The sequence below is a fragment of the Coffea eugenioides genome, chromosome 11 (genome assembly GCF_003713205.1).
Source record: "Coffea eugenioides isolate CCC68of chromosome 11, Ceug_1.0, whole genome shotgun sequence".
Taxonomy (NCBI): Eukaryota; Viridiplantae; Streptophyta; class Magnoliopsida; order Gentianales; family Rubiaceae; genus Coffea; species Coffea eugenioides.
In genome coordinates this window covers 8,432,705-8,449,838 of record NC_040045.1, presented here as the reverse complement: position 1 = coordinate 8,449,838, position 17,134 = coordinate 8,432,705, and the positions used below count along the sequence as shown (strand labels likewise).

Below are 17,134 nucleotides of genomic sequence, written 5' to 3'. Positions count from 1 at the left end.
CTTTCTTCAACCTCCACACACACTCACACCTTGAACACACACTACTCTTAAAAACCTTCTTTTCACCATCCAATCTCCAAACTAAATACACCAAAACATTTTCCTTTTCCTTGTAAGTTGATTCCATAGCTTAAATTCCTTCAAAAACAATTTCTAATTCGGATTTGAGCTTGAAAAGAACAAGGGTTTCAAATTTTTGAACTCTTCATTTGGGGTCAAATTGGAGTGAAATTTTTGGGGGTTTCTTCACCATTTGCATCATTAATCATCTACCAACAAGTTTGAGGTAACAAATCTTCACCAAATGTTGTCATTTGAATTTTGCCAAATTTCACTTTTTTCTATTTTTGGGCAATTTCGAATTTTTTACATTTTGTGAAGTTTGATGCTTTTTATGATGTTATTGAGCTTATTGATGATTATTGGTGATATTTAACTCATGGGTTTGTGAATATTTGGTGAATTTAGCAATTTTTAGCTAATTTTGAGAATTAATTTGATTTGATAATTATTAGCTAAATTTTTGGGGCAATTGGATTGAAGAAAATTGTATGAGAGTAATGGATTGGTCTAGGATATTTACATGCTAAATTTAGGCTTAATTAGCTTATCCTTTGATTTTTGGCATGTTTATTCTAGAAAATTTGATTAAAGTTGAATTAATGACCTTTTTAAGTCTAAACTCATGGTTAAGGTGCTTTTTAGCATTTCATTATGCTTATTTAGGTCATTAAGTTGGGAGTAAGTTGTGTGATTGTTTAATTGCTTTCTCTACTTATTTGGACATTTTATGCTTAAGTGTTTTATTTGAAAAAAAAATGAAAGAAGCATTTGTTGTTGATAATCAATTGTAAAGTCTTGCTTGTGAAGTTAATTGCTAATTATTATGTGAGTAAGTTGATAAGATTGGCTATTTAAAGATAAAGAGGTAAAAGTGAATGAGTTTTCATTATCTTTACTTAGAAATGTACCAATTCAATGAAGTTAACATTTAATAATTTTAATTAGGTACAATGGCTCGCACTAAGAAAGGTGCAGTGAAATCACCTCCTAATAGGAGAGGAGAAGCTTCGACGTCTAGACCACCGCGCTTGAAAAGAAAAGCAAGTAGACGCCTTGCGCTTCAAGACGAGCCATTATCCGAGGAGGAGAATCAACAACAAGAACAACAAGAGGAACAAGAGGTCCAAGGGGAACAAGAGGAGGAAGTCCCAAATGATAAGTCGAGCTTTACCTCCGCCGAAAATGAAGCTTGGTACAATGCTAGGAGGGGAGCTAAGGTATTGGTGGAGAAAGATGTCACTCCGGATGTTGAGGAGGTCTACCATCTCAAGGCTTCCTTTGCCAAATTGGGATGGGAAAACTTCTTTAACATCCCAAATTTCTATTATGAGGAGCTTGTCCGAGAATTCTATGCGAATGTGGAGGACAAGAAGTTTTTTCACCACGACACGGAAGTGATTACCAGTACAGTGCGAGGGAGAAAAATTCGAGTCCATAGAGCTGATTTGGAAAGCTATCTTCATGTTTCGGATGTGGGGCGCAAGGTAGATTTGAAGAAAGCTTTCAAACCCAATGACTTGGACTCTTGGAACATGCTTGAGGCACTTGTACACTTGGGGGTTGAGTACAGAGCCACTCGGACGACTGGGCGATATTCCGTATTGACTTCGTCATTCCCGGAGTCGCAACGTCTTCTCATTTACCTCTTTTCTTCCAACATCATCCCGAGGGCGAGTGGAACCAATGAGGCGCGCACAAGTGACATCTACTTCTTGGATAAAATGGAGCATGGTCTAGGTAACATCGAGGGCATTCCATTGGGAAGCATTATCACCAACCACATGTGGACTGTGGTTCGTAGTAACGACATCAAACATGCTTTCCCATATCCTCGATTTTTGACCTTGAAGTTCCAAAGGGCTGGAGTGGATTTCTCTAACGCTATCCCTACAGGTCTCAAGAAGAAGGACATCTTTACACTAGATTTTTGCAGGTTCATTCTGAAGAGTAAAGATTTAGGTGGTCCTTCAACTCAAGGGGGCACTCATGGAGACATTAGGCAGGAGGAGGAAGCAGAAATTGCACGAATTGAAGAAGGTCAAGAGGTTGAGACAACCACCCCACCGGTCTCAACTGAGCCGTCTTCCTCACGTCCTCCAACCTCACCTCAAGACACTCGATCGTTTCTGAAAAAAATAATAGACAAGCTGCTTTGCGTCGAGGCTGAGGTGAAGAAGAGCGGCCAAGAGAACAAACGGAACTCCGACCGTCTTCGAGTCGCATCGAGACCAAGTTGGGTATTGAAGCTCCTCCGACTCCACCCTCTTCACCGGATCAAGCGACTACTTGAGGGAGTGCTCGTCACCTCGTGACATTGCCACTAGTTTTTCTTTTATTTTCCGTAGTGCTTGTGATGTTTAATTTTTAGTGATTTTTCTTATTTCTTTTGTGTGAACTAATTCAAGTGATCTTCATCTCTGTTGTGGTTTTAAGGATTTCGGACTACTTAAGATTGGAAATTCATCACTTGGACATGGATTCGGATTGCGCAAGTTCAATTGAGCAGTATTTTCTTTCACTCTTTATTTATTTTCCTTTTCTCACATTGAGGACAATGTGAAATTTAAGTGTGAGGGAGGAAAATACTGATCTTGCATTTTAATGCCATGTGATGATAGTTTGTGAATCTAAATGCTTAGAAATGTTGGAATTGTATTGGAATTATTTGCCATGTGGATAATTGATTGAAATTGGGTTTGTTGGCAGGGAGTTTTCATCCATTTATAAGGAGAAACTCTGTCAAAATTTTTCTAAAATCTTTTCCAATATTTCATTATGGCCCAAAAATTCTTCAATTTTTTCATTTTTATTTCAAGAAGGGCCAAATTGTTCCACCCTTAAGTGTCTAGTTCTTCCAATTGTTGAAATGTTATATGTATTTTTGGAAAGTTTAGTCTTCATTTAACTTGGAAATGATTATTATGCAATTAGGATTTTTACATTTTAGAAAGTATATTAGATAAAGTGAGGAAAATTATGCCTATAATTTTACATGTTTAATGAAATTTCTTCTCTTTACTTAATTTTATAAGTAAGTGATTGATATAGTTGATAAAAGGTTATACTCCTCCTTTGATTGTTCTTATATATTTTCTAAGAGGGAATATCTATTTATTGTCCTTTATTTCTTAAAATAAAAAAAATAAAAAAAAAGAAAAAAGAAAAGAAGAAAAGAAAATAAATAAAAATTATTCTACTCCAATGATTCTCGTACCGAGTAACCGGGGGTTGGCATCTACAAATGTCGACATTCGCGTAAAAAGGTATTTGAATTAAGAGTATGCATAGCAATTTGAATAAGTGAAATGTTGAGTAACCGGGGATCTTCACTTAAAAGTGTCGATTTTCGCGTAAAAAGGCATTTTCACTATTTAAGTAAAATTAGTATGAATAAATCCCTCTTAGTTGTAAAATTTTGAGAAAAAAATGATTATAGGAGGAGGACGGCTATAAATCGACTATGTGGGTTGCTTATTTGTGAAATTAGGTTGGGGTAAGAGATTAAGTTTAACTTGTTGAATTAAGGTATAATTATCTTTCCTTTACTTGATATTATGAGTATTTAATGTAATTTGAACAATTGTATAATGATTATTTTCTAGGTCATGAGGAATTAAATTTGACAAAAGTGCATATATTGTTTCACCTCTTAAATCATTGTAATTGATTTTGTGTGGATTGCTTGAGGACAAGCAATGATTTAAGTGTGGGGGAGTTTGATAAGTGACTAATTTACGTAATAATTGTATGACATTTTATATTATTTTTAGTCACTTTGGTTATATTATTGGAAGAATATGAATCATTTTGGCTATAATTGGTGAATAAATGTTTTTAAGTGATTAAATGAGGTTTTTATCACTTTTTACTTGGATTTTGTGTATTTTGACAGTTTTGACACATTTTCATATTTCGGCTATAACTTGAGTTACAATGATCGGATTGGGATGATTCTTGAACCCTTTTGAAGATAAGAGATAGCTCTACAACTTTGGTGAAGACATCTAAATCCAGTTTGAAGGTTTTCCAGGTCAAAATGCCGAATTACAATAGCAAATTTCTACTGGTCGAAGCTGGAACAGGGCAATGAGCAGGTAAGGGTATTTTGGTCATTTCTCAGCCTACACAGATCCAAATGAGGTGATTCTTGATGCATTGGAAAGCTAACTCAAAGGGCTACAATTTTCATGTTTTGGTCAAGAGCTAAATCAGCTTTTATCATCAAGAAACATGCAGTTGAAGTTGATGCAAAATCGGAGTAGAGCTGGAAATTGAACCAGAAGTGACCAAATGGTCACTGTATCAATCCGGCCGGAATTTGGCCGGATTTAAGGCCGGATTTATGGCCGGATTGCGGTCAGAAAAGGCTGCTCTGTACGCGTAAAACTCAATTTCACTCCCACCAACTCACATGTGATGCTATACATGTGAGAAACATTCCCAGCTGTAAAAGGGAGATGTAATCCTCATTTCTTGACCACCTTTCATCATTAAAGAGCCAAATTCATTGCAAGAAGAATGGAATGAAGGAGAGAGATTGGAGTTCATAGCAGAAAAATAGAATAGAGAGTGAGCTACGGGAGAAAGCTTGAAGCTGCAGAAATGTAGCTCTCTCATCTCCCTAGTGTTAGTTTAGCTTAGTATAGAGTAGTGTAGCTTTTCCATTCTTGTTTATTATCTAGATTAGGAAGAAGATGGAGGATGAAGAAGGCAAGGAAGAAAGCTCATGTGACAAGGGTTGTATTCCTTCCAAACTCTTTATCTTTTGTATTTGATTCCAAGTTTAGTTAATATACAAGTTCTGGATTTTGTGTTCATTATGTGTTTCTAAAGTTTATACCTTGGGTTTGGTTGAACTTTCTATGATTGTTAGTGCTTATTATTTGGCTATTTAACTGCTATGATTTGAGCAAGTTATTTAGCACTTTGGCTCTTTAAATCATGATTAATCTGGTACCATTAATTCTGATTATCTAAGGTGTTATTTCTGCAATGAAAATTGAGATTTAACATTAGTTCAAGAAGTGCTAAACATAGGAAGTACACTCACGAAAGTAGAGGTGCACCTATGTGGTTTTTAGTGATTCATTTCATGTAATTTCACTGAAGAAATGAACTTGTAACTAATTTCATAACCATGAGAATAGGTATGGATTAGTTATAAGTATAATTGATTCACTACGAATGTAGGATTCAAATGCATAAGGAAATTACACCATAATTAGCCTAGATGTAGTATTCAATGATCCAAATATAACACTTGCATGAGTAGTTAGGGATACCACAACCTAAGGAGCTTTTATTTGTTAATTTATTGTATAAGTGCAGTAGGTTAAATTTCTTATCATTAATTGATAGTCTAATTAATAAAGAAACTTTAGTAATACCGGTAATTGTTCACTCTTCCCTGTGGGATCGACCCGATATATACCCTAAACTACTAGTTGACCTGTATACTTGCAGTGAACGGGTGTAATTCGGTTTTTTAACTTGCACGTATGTAAAATACCCGTCAGAGACATTTTAAAAATATAACAAAGCTATAGATCCATGTAATTAGGTCTAAAGGGGTTAGAAAATAATATTCGAAGAAAACGGGTGAGCTAATAATTAATTAAGCCATAAAAATAGAATTATAAGTGAGAAAAATTCGGGTCCTCACAGTAGATACACCATTTTTTTCGAATCCTGTCACTGTTACACCCCCTTACCGGGGCCGCTCATCAAAATTTTGGTAATAGTCGAGTATATCATGGCAATACTGCACGAGTAATGCCGAGCAAGATCTCTTCAATAGATCATGCTCTACGAATATCTCATGGTTTGCTAAGCTTATCGACCAAACCCATGCTGGCTCGATTTGCAAAGTTAACCAACGAGTTTGGGCGTCCCCCGAATACAAATACGAATATGAATACAAATACGAATATGAATATAAGTCGATGAGCAGTGCTCGAATCAACGATTTCAAATACGAATAACATATACAAACCACAAATACGAATCACATCCACATTACTATGTACAAGTCGGATATGAATTCACATAACAAAATACGAATATAATTTCGTTCAAAAGAGACCGAGTGCGATAAAGTACACACTCATCTCAAAATCTCAAATTCACATAATGGATAAGAAACAGTTAACCACTTAGTAACAAATTCATGCACTTGACACTCACTAATCAAGATAAGAGAGTGAGTGCGTAAACAAGCCTTTAGGTGTTCCCCTCGAGATCCTCGTGAAGGTCTTCTTGAGCACCTGAGCAAACAATAGTTATCTATTACACACTATCACTTGAAAATCCTTTCTTATCAAGAGAGGGATTGTACACTTATACAATCTAGAAAATACCATGGAATGGGGCTTTACTTGCTCAAAATTCAAGGTTCAAAAGCAGTGTTTATTAACACAAGGAAAAACTGATTTCCTTCATGAAGACAAGTCCAAAATGATCAATTAGTATCAAAGGATAGGGAAGAGTTTCAAAAGCTCAATTCCCGTCAAGTCTGAAAATTTCCGATTTGAGGTTCAATTTTTGGAAAATCGTATCTCACTCTTCGTATGTCCAAAATTAGAAAACTTGACACCGTTAGAAACTTCTTCCAAAGTACTAAAAGTTCCTAGAAGACACTTTTCCAAAATTTCAAATGGATAACATTCAAAATTCGGCTCAAAATTGCTGTTTTGGACCATTGTGACAATTTCGGGGTTGGTTTTTGGCGAACTTTGAAAATTCGGCAAAATTCATACAATGCGAATTAGTTTTTGAAATTTGGAACTCAATTAGAGTTACAAGCAAAGTTCAAAACACAACAAGTGGGACAAGAATTGAAGTTTTGAGCACCAAGATATGGCGGTTCAAAGTTACTAAATTTCCTCTTTGAACAAAGATTTTCCTCTTTAAGTCGGTTAACAAAATCATTAAAGTCCCACAAGTTTCCAAGGCAAATCTGTCTTTGTATGCAAATTTTCCTTTTCTAAATATTCAGCCAATGAAAACATCTCAAATCTGGTTCATTTAGGTAGACAATGTCTAAGAAGCATCCAAGATGTGTTTGGTAGGTGATTAACACCAAGAATTTCGAAACAACAAGTCCCAATCAAGGTTAAGGCATCAACCAGCCAAAAGAGGGTTTTCAATCCCTAAATCAGTTTCGAACTTCGGCCACAACTCACTCAATTCAACTTGGAATTGAGCGTGGTTGGTGGCATTGAAAATTAGGTTCATAAATCTACAATTTCCCAGAAAAAATTGTTTTCAAAATCTGTCCGCAACTAGCTCACATTTGAGCATCAATTCGCTGCCCAAAACAGAGCTTCCAGTGAATTAGTGAAACAGGACAGTCACGTTTGAACGATTGGTATGGATTACTCAGGTGGATTCAGGATGTGCATTTTATACCGTTAGAAAGCTGGGAATGTCTAATTTCTAGTGCCGTAAACGGTACTCAATTCCGACATTGAGCAAAAAGTTGTAGCTATTTGAAAAACACTGCCAGAGCAATACGGGAAAAATTTCAGTTTTGAATGAACTTTCAAAATCACCACATTTGGCCAAACAAATCACGTAATTGTTTTGTGGAAACCTTCCACACAACTCATACAACATATATACATCATAAACAAGTCAATAGAACTTAAAAAAAATGCTCTAAATGTCACGGCATTCACAGGGGTAGAAATGAAAAAATTCTTCCCTTCACTTCCTTTGAGCTTTCATCCATAATATCACTCATTTCTACTAATTTAAGCACTAATCCAACATTACTACCATCAAAACTCACAAAATCAGTCCATCAAGTCATAGTGGGCGTTCATAGAGCCCACTCACCAATTTTTCAACAATTTAAAGCTACCCATAAGAAATTATGAACTCATAAGTGCTAAACAACTTCCATAAATCAAGATTTGCAAGGTTGATCATCACTTACTTTCTTAGATGATTAAGGCAGAAATTTCAGTCCTCCTTACTCAAGAAAAACCGTGGATTTGAAGCTCTTTTTATAGCTTGAGTTGCTCTCCAAGTAGATTGCAAAGTGTGGTTAAAGTTTGAGGTGATTTGGTGGAAATTTAGTGATGAAATGGTGCAAGAAAATTGAAGAGCTTTAGTTGTTTTCTTCTCCTTGGTGGCCGGATGGAATGAGAGAGAGTGTGTGTGTGTTTGATGCAAATGAAGCTTCCAAGAGATGCTAAAATGTATGGCTCAAAATTGTGCAAAAGTCAACTCTCTCCCCGCGCGCGCGCATGCTTTTTCATGCTCGATTCTTCTCGAGTTTATTTCACTAGTGCACTAAACCTCTAATGCACTTTCATTCATACTATTATTATTCACTCTTAATAGTCCCAAAATAAAGGTCTTAAGCTCTTCAATTAAATTGCACGCGTAAAAACGCGTACTTCTAATTTGTGCGCGATAAAGTGGAACTTCCAAGAAATTCTTATAACAATAGTATCACTAACTAATAATTAAACATTTAAATACAAAATACCTATTTCAAGACTAATGTACAAGTCTCCAATTTTTCAAGTTTATTGTATCCTCGATTCGATTATTGTCTCCAAACGTGCATCCACTATTCACTCTAAACGAACTTTCAAAAATTAAATTTCAAAACGAGTCATTTTAAAAATATAATTGAGTCATAGTTCCATGTAATTGGGTTTAAAAAGGTTGAAATAAATATTCGGGACAAATGGGTAATTAAATATTTAAATAAACTAGTAATAGGAGTTTAAAATAGATAATTTTGCGAGTCCTCACATTTGCCATATGAAATATCTAGTTTTTTTATGCTAGTTTGGCTTACCTAAAGAAAATTCCAGCTTGTATGTGAAAATTTCATGTTAGGGTTCCAAAATTCAACTTGATTGTGGTTGGTTTTTGAGCTATAAATTGGCTATATTTGGATGGTTTGTGGCCTTAATTAAGTGTATTTGCTAGCTTATGACTTGTGGTTGTGATTGAGGTTAAATTGAGATGAAATTTGGTGTTGGGTTTGGATGGAAAAGTAAGGAAAACAAAAGAAAGTGCTGAATGAAATTTTTCTGCAGGGAACCTTGAGTAGTCTTGGGAAATCTGTCATATCTTGATGTAGAAAAGTTAGAATTGAGTTTTGTTTGTTGCGTTTGGACCTAGATTCAGAGTAATTTGTACCATGAAAATTTTAGAATTTTTCTCAATTCCTATGAATATCTATGATTTTCCAAAATTGACTAAATTTGCATACTTGTTTTGTCTTTCTACTGGATGAAGCAGCAACTTTAGGTTAGAATTTGACTGACTTATGGACAGAATCTTACAATGATGTCTTCTGGGAAATTGTAACCTTTTGAGTTTATTTTTTGACGGTATAAATTTTATAAATTTTGGACTTAAAAAACTTGAGATATGATTTTTCAAATAATATCGCACAAAACTGAAAAATTTCTGTTCTCCTAGAACCGTTCTTACTTTCATTTCCAACTTTAAGTTCGAGTTGTTACACCATTTGGAGCTTGGTTTTATGAGTGAAATTGAGGTTTAAATGAAAGAAAATGAGTTTCTTCAAATCATTTTAGGTCGGACAATTTCCAACATTGTATTTTGAACGTCTTTTCTAATTTTCCAAACATTTGACTATAAGTGATACTCTTGTGCTCTAAATGACTTTTGCAACATTGATTAGTAAGCACATGAGGTTTACTTCTCGATTGGAACAAGCAAATATTATATTTTGATAGGTTATTCGGGTATAAAATTTGTAAATTGATGCATGTTCTAAATAAAGTTTTGGAACCTCAATTTCTTCATATATTTTGGGTTTGTATTGCTAGTCTTTTACTATAGTATATGACCACAGGATTCAAGAGAGTTCAAGAGGAAATATCAGGGTTAAAGTGAAGGGCTGCAATTGATTGGTGAGTGTTCCAACTGCGTATTACATGCTCATTGTTGTTAGAAGTTGCTAGGTACTTGATTTATCATCTCATAGGCAAGTGTGTACTTTATTGCACTTGACCTAACTCGATTAAACTTTGATATTCTATTCAAGCATGTGCGACCATTTAATCATGACCGAAATCTGGGCAGAATCCGGCCACGGCCACTTTCTAGCCCGATTGTCGGCCGGATTTGAAGCAGTGAGTATCAAAAATTTTTAAGCTTTCCCCTGTCAATCTGGCCTTGAATCCGACCAGATATTGGTCGGATTTGTTGAAAAAATTTCTGATTTCTGCAGCTTTCTTCCAGTGTTCTTGTTTGATCAGGGTTCTTCACCACCCGATTTTCAATTGTTTGGATTTGCAATACTTGAAATTCTTGAAACATGATATGCTGAGTTTATTTATGACTTGAGTCTGTTTAGGCGAGTGTGCTTTTATGTACACTCAATCGGCCTAAGACTAAACACTTGATATCTCATTCATGTATGAACAAGTAACTGGATTTGCATGAGACCTGTATGTTGACTTGAAATACTTGGAATGCTTGAGAATGTAAATTGCTGGACATTACTTGTGACTTGATTCTGACTAGGCGAGTGTGTCCTTAATCGCGCTCAACCTCTATGAACTTGAGTTAATTGATCCTGCGTACGGATTTGCATGTTTATGTGCATGGTTATAGACCAGCTACATTTCTCTTATAGTGGTTGAACTGTAGACTGGCTACATTTCTCTTGTAGTGGTTGAATTGTAGACCAGCTACATTTTTCTTGTAGTGGTTGAACTGGGTCTTGGACCTTATCCGAGACTTCGGATAAGTGAAATTTAGGGTTACTCATGCGTCTGCGTGAATGTAAGTCGGTAACGACTGAACTGAGCCCTCGTTGGACCTCTTGCTTTAGACAAGCCTCAGAGCGGTCGGGTAAGTTGGGAAATCTTAGGTAAAGGACATAGTTCCTAACCTGTTTACTCCTGACTAGAATTCATCACCTGAACACTGATATTCCTGAATACGAAGCGTTAAGTGACAACTAACGTCTCCAATCATTGCTGCGTGATCGTTGAATAACAGCCAATGACTCCATTCCTGATTACTGAATACTTGGGGTTATAAGCCAAATCTTGAATTACTGAATATCTGGGACTTCTTGCCAGCAATAGCTTGGTTGAGCCAGCAAGAGTTTGGTTGAGGAGATCGACGAACCTTGGGTACTTCTTGGGTGTTTGGGTCCAATAAGGGGTATGTTTGATAAACGAAAATTGATATAAAGTGGAGATCTACAGACGTTATATTTTCGTGGTTGACGGAGAGTCAACGGACTTGGATCAAGCTACAGTGGAACTTGCTCCTGAGAGCAACCTATATCCTTTACGATGAATATGTTCTTTATTGTATACTTTTGCATGATCTATTTGGTTACTTGCTTAACTATATACTGAGTCATGATCTATTTGAGTTTGACTTGTTTTCTTGATATCCGGTGTATGGTATCTAGCCTATTATTTTACATGCTTGGTTACTTGAAATTTTACTGGGCTTTTAACTCATTCTATGCAATTTGTTTTCCTTATAGGGATGAAAACATGAGAAGTTGAATTGAGGAAGGCCTCGATTTCTCCTAAGTTTGTTAGTTGCTCGAGCGAGTACTTTATAGATGTCTAGCCAGCTCGTTTGGTTTGATATTTTTGCAAGTTTCACTCCTTGGTTGTATTGTAGATTGTGTGGACATTGGAGGTCCATGAGTGTATATGCTAAAGGTTGTAATTAATATCGCTTTTATATTTGAGATTTTTATTTGTAAATTTTCATGATACGTGACTGAGTTCTGGCGAGAATTAGGCAGGCGATCCGTCAAACCCTTGGGTATGCCTTAGGGGGAGATGGGGCTGTCACATACAATACGACCGTGAGCAAGCTAGGGTGGTTAAGTCGATTATGCTTGACATGTTGGAGGATCAAGCCACTGATTTTGGGTCAGATGATGAAGCTCCACAGCAACTTTTGATGGGTCGCAAACTACATACCTCTAATTCTTTTGCTTTTTTAGAACATGCTGCAGATGTAGAACTTCAGCTGAAGTTGGATGAATGTGCAAAGTCCACACGGTTATCTCTAGTTGCTTTTCCGCAGGTAGGAACTGGTAGGTTGTCTACTGCTAGACTTACTTCATTACAACACTTTTTGGAGTTCAAGGGTTATTTGGATCGAAAATTGCAAAAGGATACGAGACTAATTGATTTTGAATGTTCGAGAACAACTGTTATTAACGCTAAAGATATTCACTTGCTAAACAAATTAGGTAAATCCAAAGCTGGTCGTCCTATTGTCGCGTGCCCATTTTTAATAAAAAAATAACGAGTTTCTAAAAATGAATTTTTGATTTTTTATTTGAAAAAAAATGAGTTTTTGAGTTTTAGAGAATGAAATAAAGAAACGGGTCTAAATGGGACTTAAAAAATGCGACGATTTTGATCCAAAATAATAGTTTAAAAAGGGTTTTTTAATAAAAAAAGGAGTCGCCACTTGGTATTGAGTTAAAGTATACCAAGTCACCTAAAATGAATTTTAAATGAAAAAGTAGAGAAAACCTTTTTTAAACGACTCCAAGTCTTCGAAATCAGAAAAAAGTGTTCGGGAGTCACATTTGAAGAAAGAGAAGACAATGATAAAATTCAAGACACCCTTTCAATCTAACCGAAGCTAGTTACGTGATTTAATTAAAGATTTTCTTATTTTAACCTAAGAATTTATCATATTTGGACGTACTATATGAATGCAAATCTTAGACCTAATGTATTGGGATCAACATGTCTCTTCGAATTTTAGTTGGTGCAAATCGTATTAATTACGATGCCCAAAAGTAATTATTTGAAGAGGTCACGAATGTGCAAAATATAAGACTCTAAGAAAAGAAAAGAAAATAATGATTATACAAATATACATGATCTAAAGGAATGCATCATAACGGGTGTGGGGAACTGAGATTCGTGACTAGATTTCCCCTTTTATAGAGGGAATACGAGCGTGCTAAGACTAGAAAGTCAAACTCGTCCATATCCTATAGTCGAGGGGTAATTCCCTAATCTAATCAAGCAAATGATCTAATCTAATTCTAATTTTCTTAAATTAAATGCAAGTCTAATGATATGTTTTTACACACAGGGGTAAGGGATGTACATATAGGAAAAATATGGGATAAGGGATATACATATAAAGGAAATGTCATGCAAAATGATAAAAACCATTAAAATAGAAAGACATGCATGAAAATGTAGTGATTATCACACAAACATGATCTAACGCTTGGACGGTCCCTAAGGGTTTAGCGTTGGACTAACCCATATCTATACATTCTCACTAGAATTGGACTAATAAGAAAGCGGGAAAGAGGATCACAACTAGCGTTGGACTAGTGTGGAATCGAAAAAAAGGTGCCACAACTAGTATTGGACTAGCGTGACGACGTCATGCATTTATCATAATCAAATAAATCATATAAAACTTAATAAAGCAAATAAACACATAAATCACATATAGCACATAAGCATAATATCTAGATGCAAGACCCTAAGAAAATGAGTAACACGTAACACACAAGCATGCAAAACACAAAAAGTAAATAAAGCAAATAAAGTCCTAACTATTACATTCGGGTGCCCTAACTACAATCTAAAGGGGGAAAGAATTAAATAAAATGAAATAATAACCTAACTATTACAATTTTAGCATATAATTGCCTTCCCAAATAATTATAAATTAAATTGAACTAAATATACAAAATTGAAACAAATAAAGTGACTAAATGAAATAAAAATAAAACATTCAAAAATCATGCAATTGCATGCATAGAATCACATAGGAGCACGTAGGGTTAAATAAAATCAAAATGAAGGATAGAGTATATCTCCCTTGAATTGGTAATCAAAATGAAGTGAAGTTTATCTTATTTACCCTCCAAAAACAAAGAAAAAGATCAAGACATCACTTTAATTAACAAATAATCACAAGAAAGGAAGATAAACATGAGATTGAATCAATCAAAGCATTCAAATAAAAGTAAACAACCCATATTCAACAAATTAAAACAAACAAGGACCCAATTGAAAGAATTAAAGAAAATTGAGGGGTCAAAACATTATTATTTACAAATGTTAGGGGTCTAAAAATAAATTAAATTAAGGGTTTAAGATGAAGCATACCAAAACTAAATGCTAAATTCACAAAATGAATGAAAAACCCACTTGCTATAATTAAACAATGAAATTACCCAAAATTTTACTAAAATCCAAATTAAAACTATAAACACATCAAAGATTATTAAACCTTCAATTTTCATTCCAAAACTCATGAATAAACTATCCAAAAATCACATTAGATCAAATCAAAGGAAATCAACATTTTCAAGGGGCAAAATTGATTAATTTTCCAATTTTCTGAGCCATAATAGCATTAGTAGAGAAATCAGTGGTGAAAATGCAATTTTCGAAAGCATTTCATGCAGCCTACGAAGGCTTTCAATTCTGCACTTTCCTTCGCAGCTTTTTGAGCTTTGAATGCAAGCTTTTCTTATTCTAACGCTACTAATGTCTTAATCAACGGTAATTTAGACCAAAACAACACAATCACTAAGTATTCTTCTCACTTTTCACCATAAAATCCTTATGTTTAAGCATCAGAAAATCAGACAAAAAGATCATGCAAGCATCAAATAACAAAATTCTGCAATTTTTTCAGCTACAATTCTCTACCATTGCTGTGTTCATAAAATGTAATTTTCCATCCAAATACAGCTAAAATTTCAACCAAACATCAAGCTTCGATCTTAAGCAAGAAAAAACAAAATTCAAAGTCCAAACATACAAAATTCAATCGCAGAAATGCAAATTTTCCCTCAGAAGCTTTCTTCTTCAGCGGCATTTCATTCTGCTGCTATAAACGATAACAACAGCAGTTTCTTGACCAACCCAACATCAAAACGTCATTTGGCTTTATATTAAATGAAGAAATGTAACCCTTTTTCACAAAAATCACAACCCAACACAATATTCTGCGTCCCAGGTTCAAGTTTAAGGAGACAGTGAGGTAATGAAAGAAGAATAATGGAAATCTTGACTCCTTGTTGCCAAGCAATTCTCATAATTTTAATCTCTTTTCCGATCATATCAAAGGATCATAAAAAATGCATCAAGGGACTGAAGCAAAACATTGAATGTATAGCTAAGGTAATCACCAAATCAATGCGATAGAAAGATGAACACAGTTATTGAATGTCGATAACTGTTGATGTTAGTCCCTAACTTTTGATGTTTATAAAACAAATGGATGATACTAATATCTCTTCAAGATATACTTTCAGTTATGAAGCAAATCAAATTCAAAGATCAAGTGCAATTGAAAGAAACAAAGGCTGCTGAAAATTATCGGACGCTTGTGAAGATAGGATCGGACGTCCGATAATCATTGCGCAACTTCAGACGCATGAAGAACACCATCACCGGATGTCCGAAGGAAATAAGACATTCCTCCTATCTCACTGAACTCGATCGGACGCAAGCATCGGATGTCCGATAGGATCCTTCAAATTCTACGAAAGCTGTTGGGCGCTCACAAAGACAATACTGGACGTCCGATAGAATTGAAGAAGATTTTTCAAACTCACTGCTTGCTGTCGGATGCATGCTTCGGATGTACCAGACGTTCGATACTCCCAACGGCTAGTTGAATTTTTAGCTACATTTTATCCGTTGGAAGTATTAATAAAGCACTTTTTTGGTCTCTTATAAATAGAGTATGGTTAAAAACTTCAAATAACTTTTGCACACTGAATATACAAAAGATATAGAGTAGTTTTAGTGAGAAAACACTCTCCAAAAAAGATTTGTAGTTTTGATGGTGTGAAATTCATTGTAAGTTTTTCGTTTATGAGTGAATACTTCAATAGTGTCGCTCTGTGAAGGTTGTCCTGAGGGATAGTAAAACTTCCTAACTTGATCAAGTGAAAATTGGGGCAAGGAGGAAGTGAGCCTTCCTTTGTACACAAGATTGGTTGTATTTCATCAATTTGAAGAAACTTGTTTGAGTTGATCTACAAGTTCAAGAGGACCTTGGTAGTCAATTGGTTTGCAATTCTTCCTTTCTTATTTATTTATTGTTATCTTGTGATCTTTAAATTGCTTATATCTTCTACTTCTCTCAAGTGATTATTGTTCATTCATTGATTGATTCATTGTGTGATCACTTAGAAAAGAGAGTAAATTTCATATTGAGTAAAAAGTGCCCATAACTTGATTAGTTTTGTAATCAACCTAATTCACCCCCTCTTAGGTTGTTTTCGATGCTTACAATTTGTATCAGAGCTTGGTCTCCTAGAGATTAAACTCAATCGGTTTAGGAGTAAAAATGACAACCAATAATGCCATATTTTTTGAAAGACAATCTATGATTAGACCTCCTATGTTTAATGGGTCAAATTATGTGAGTTGGAAAGAAAGAATGATTATCTTTTTGCAATCGATTGATATTGAATTGTAGTTTGTTGTTAGTGAAGGTCCATATGATGCCTCTATTGTAGACGAAAATACTCATAGACCTAGACCAAAAATAAGAAATGAACTGACTGCTGAGGATAGAGCTCATCTCGCCTTAAATGTAAAAGTTATGAATGTGTTGTATAGTGCTTTAGACTCAAATGAATCTATTAGAGTCAAGAGTTATAAGTCAACTAAAGAAATTTGGGATAAATTGAGAAAAATTCATGAGGGCAGTGAGAATATTAGAGAACAGAAAAAATCTATCTTGATTACTAAATATGAGTCGTTTAAGATGGAACCTCATGAAAATATTGATCAAATGTATTGTAAATTCAATGATCTTATTAAAGATTTAGAGGTTCTGAAAAAGGAATATATCTTAGGAGAAAAAAAACAGAAAAATCTTGAATGCTCTGTCTAATGATTGGGAAAGTAAAGTGACTGCTATTGAAGGGGCAAGAGATCTGAATTCTATGTCTATTGAATCTCTTGTAAATTCTCTAGCATCTTATGAGTTTAAATTTAAGACCAAAATACAGGAAGAAGATGCAAAGGTAAAACGGAGCATTGCTCTAAAAGCACCTCAAGATAAAGATGATTTGGATGTTGATGAC

At 34.9% G+C, this 17,134-nt stretch overlaps 1 protein-coding gene across 1 annotated transcript; it reads left to right on the top strand.

Annotated features, from left to right (window-relative positions):
- Positions 1 to 1,013: 1,013 nt before the first annotated feature.
- LOC113751913 lies at positions 1,014 to 2,375 on the top strand. Its single transcript, XM_027296059.1, has one exon. It carries the CDS (start codon positions 1,014 to 1,016, stop codon positions 2,373 to 2,375), a length of 1,362 nt encoding a protein of 453 aa, XP_027151860.1.
- The last annotated feature ends 14,759 nt before the right edge of the window (positions 2,376 to 17,134 follow it).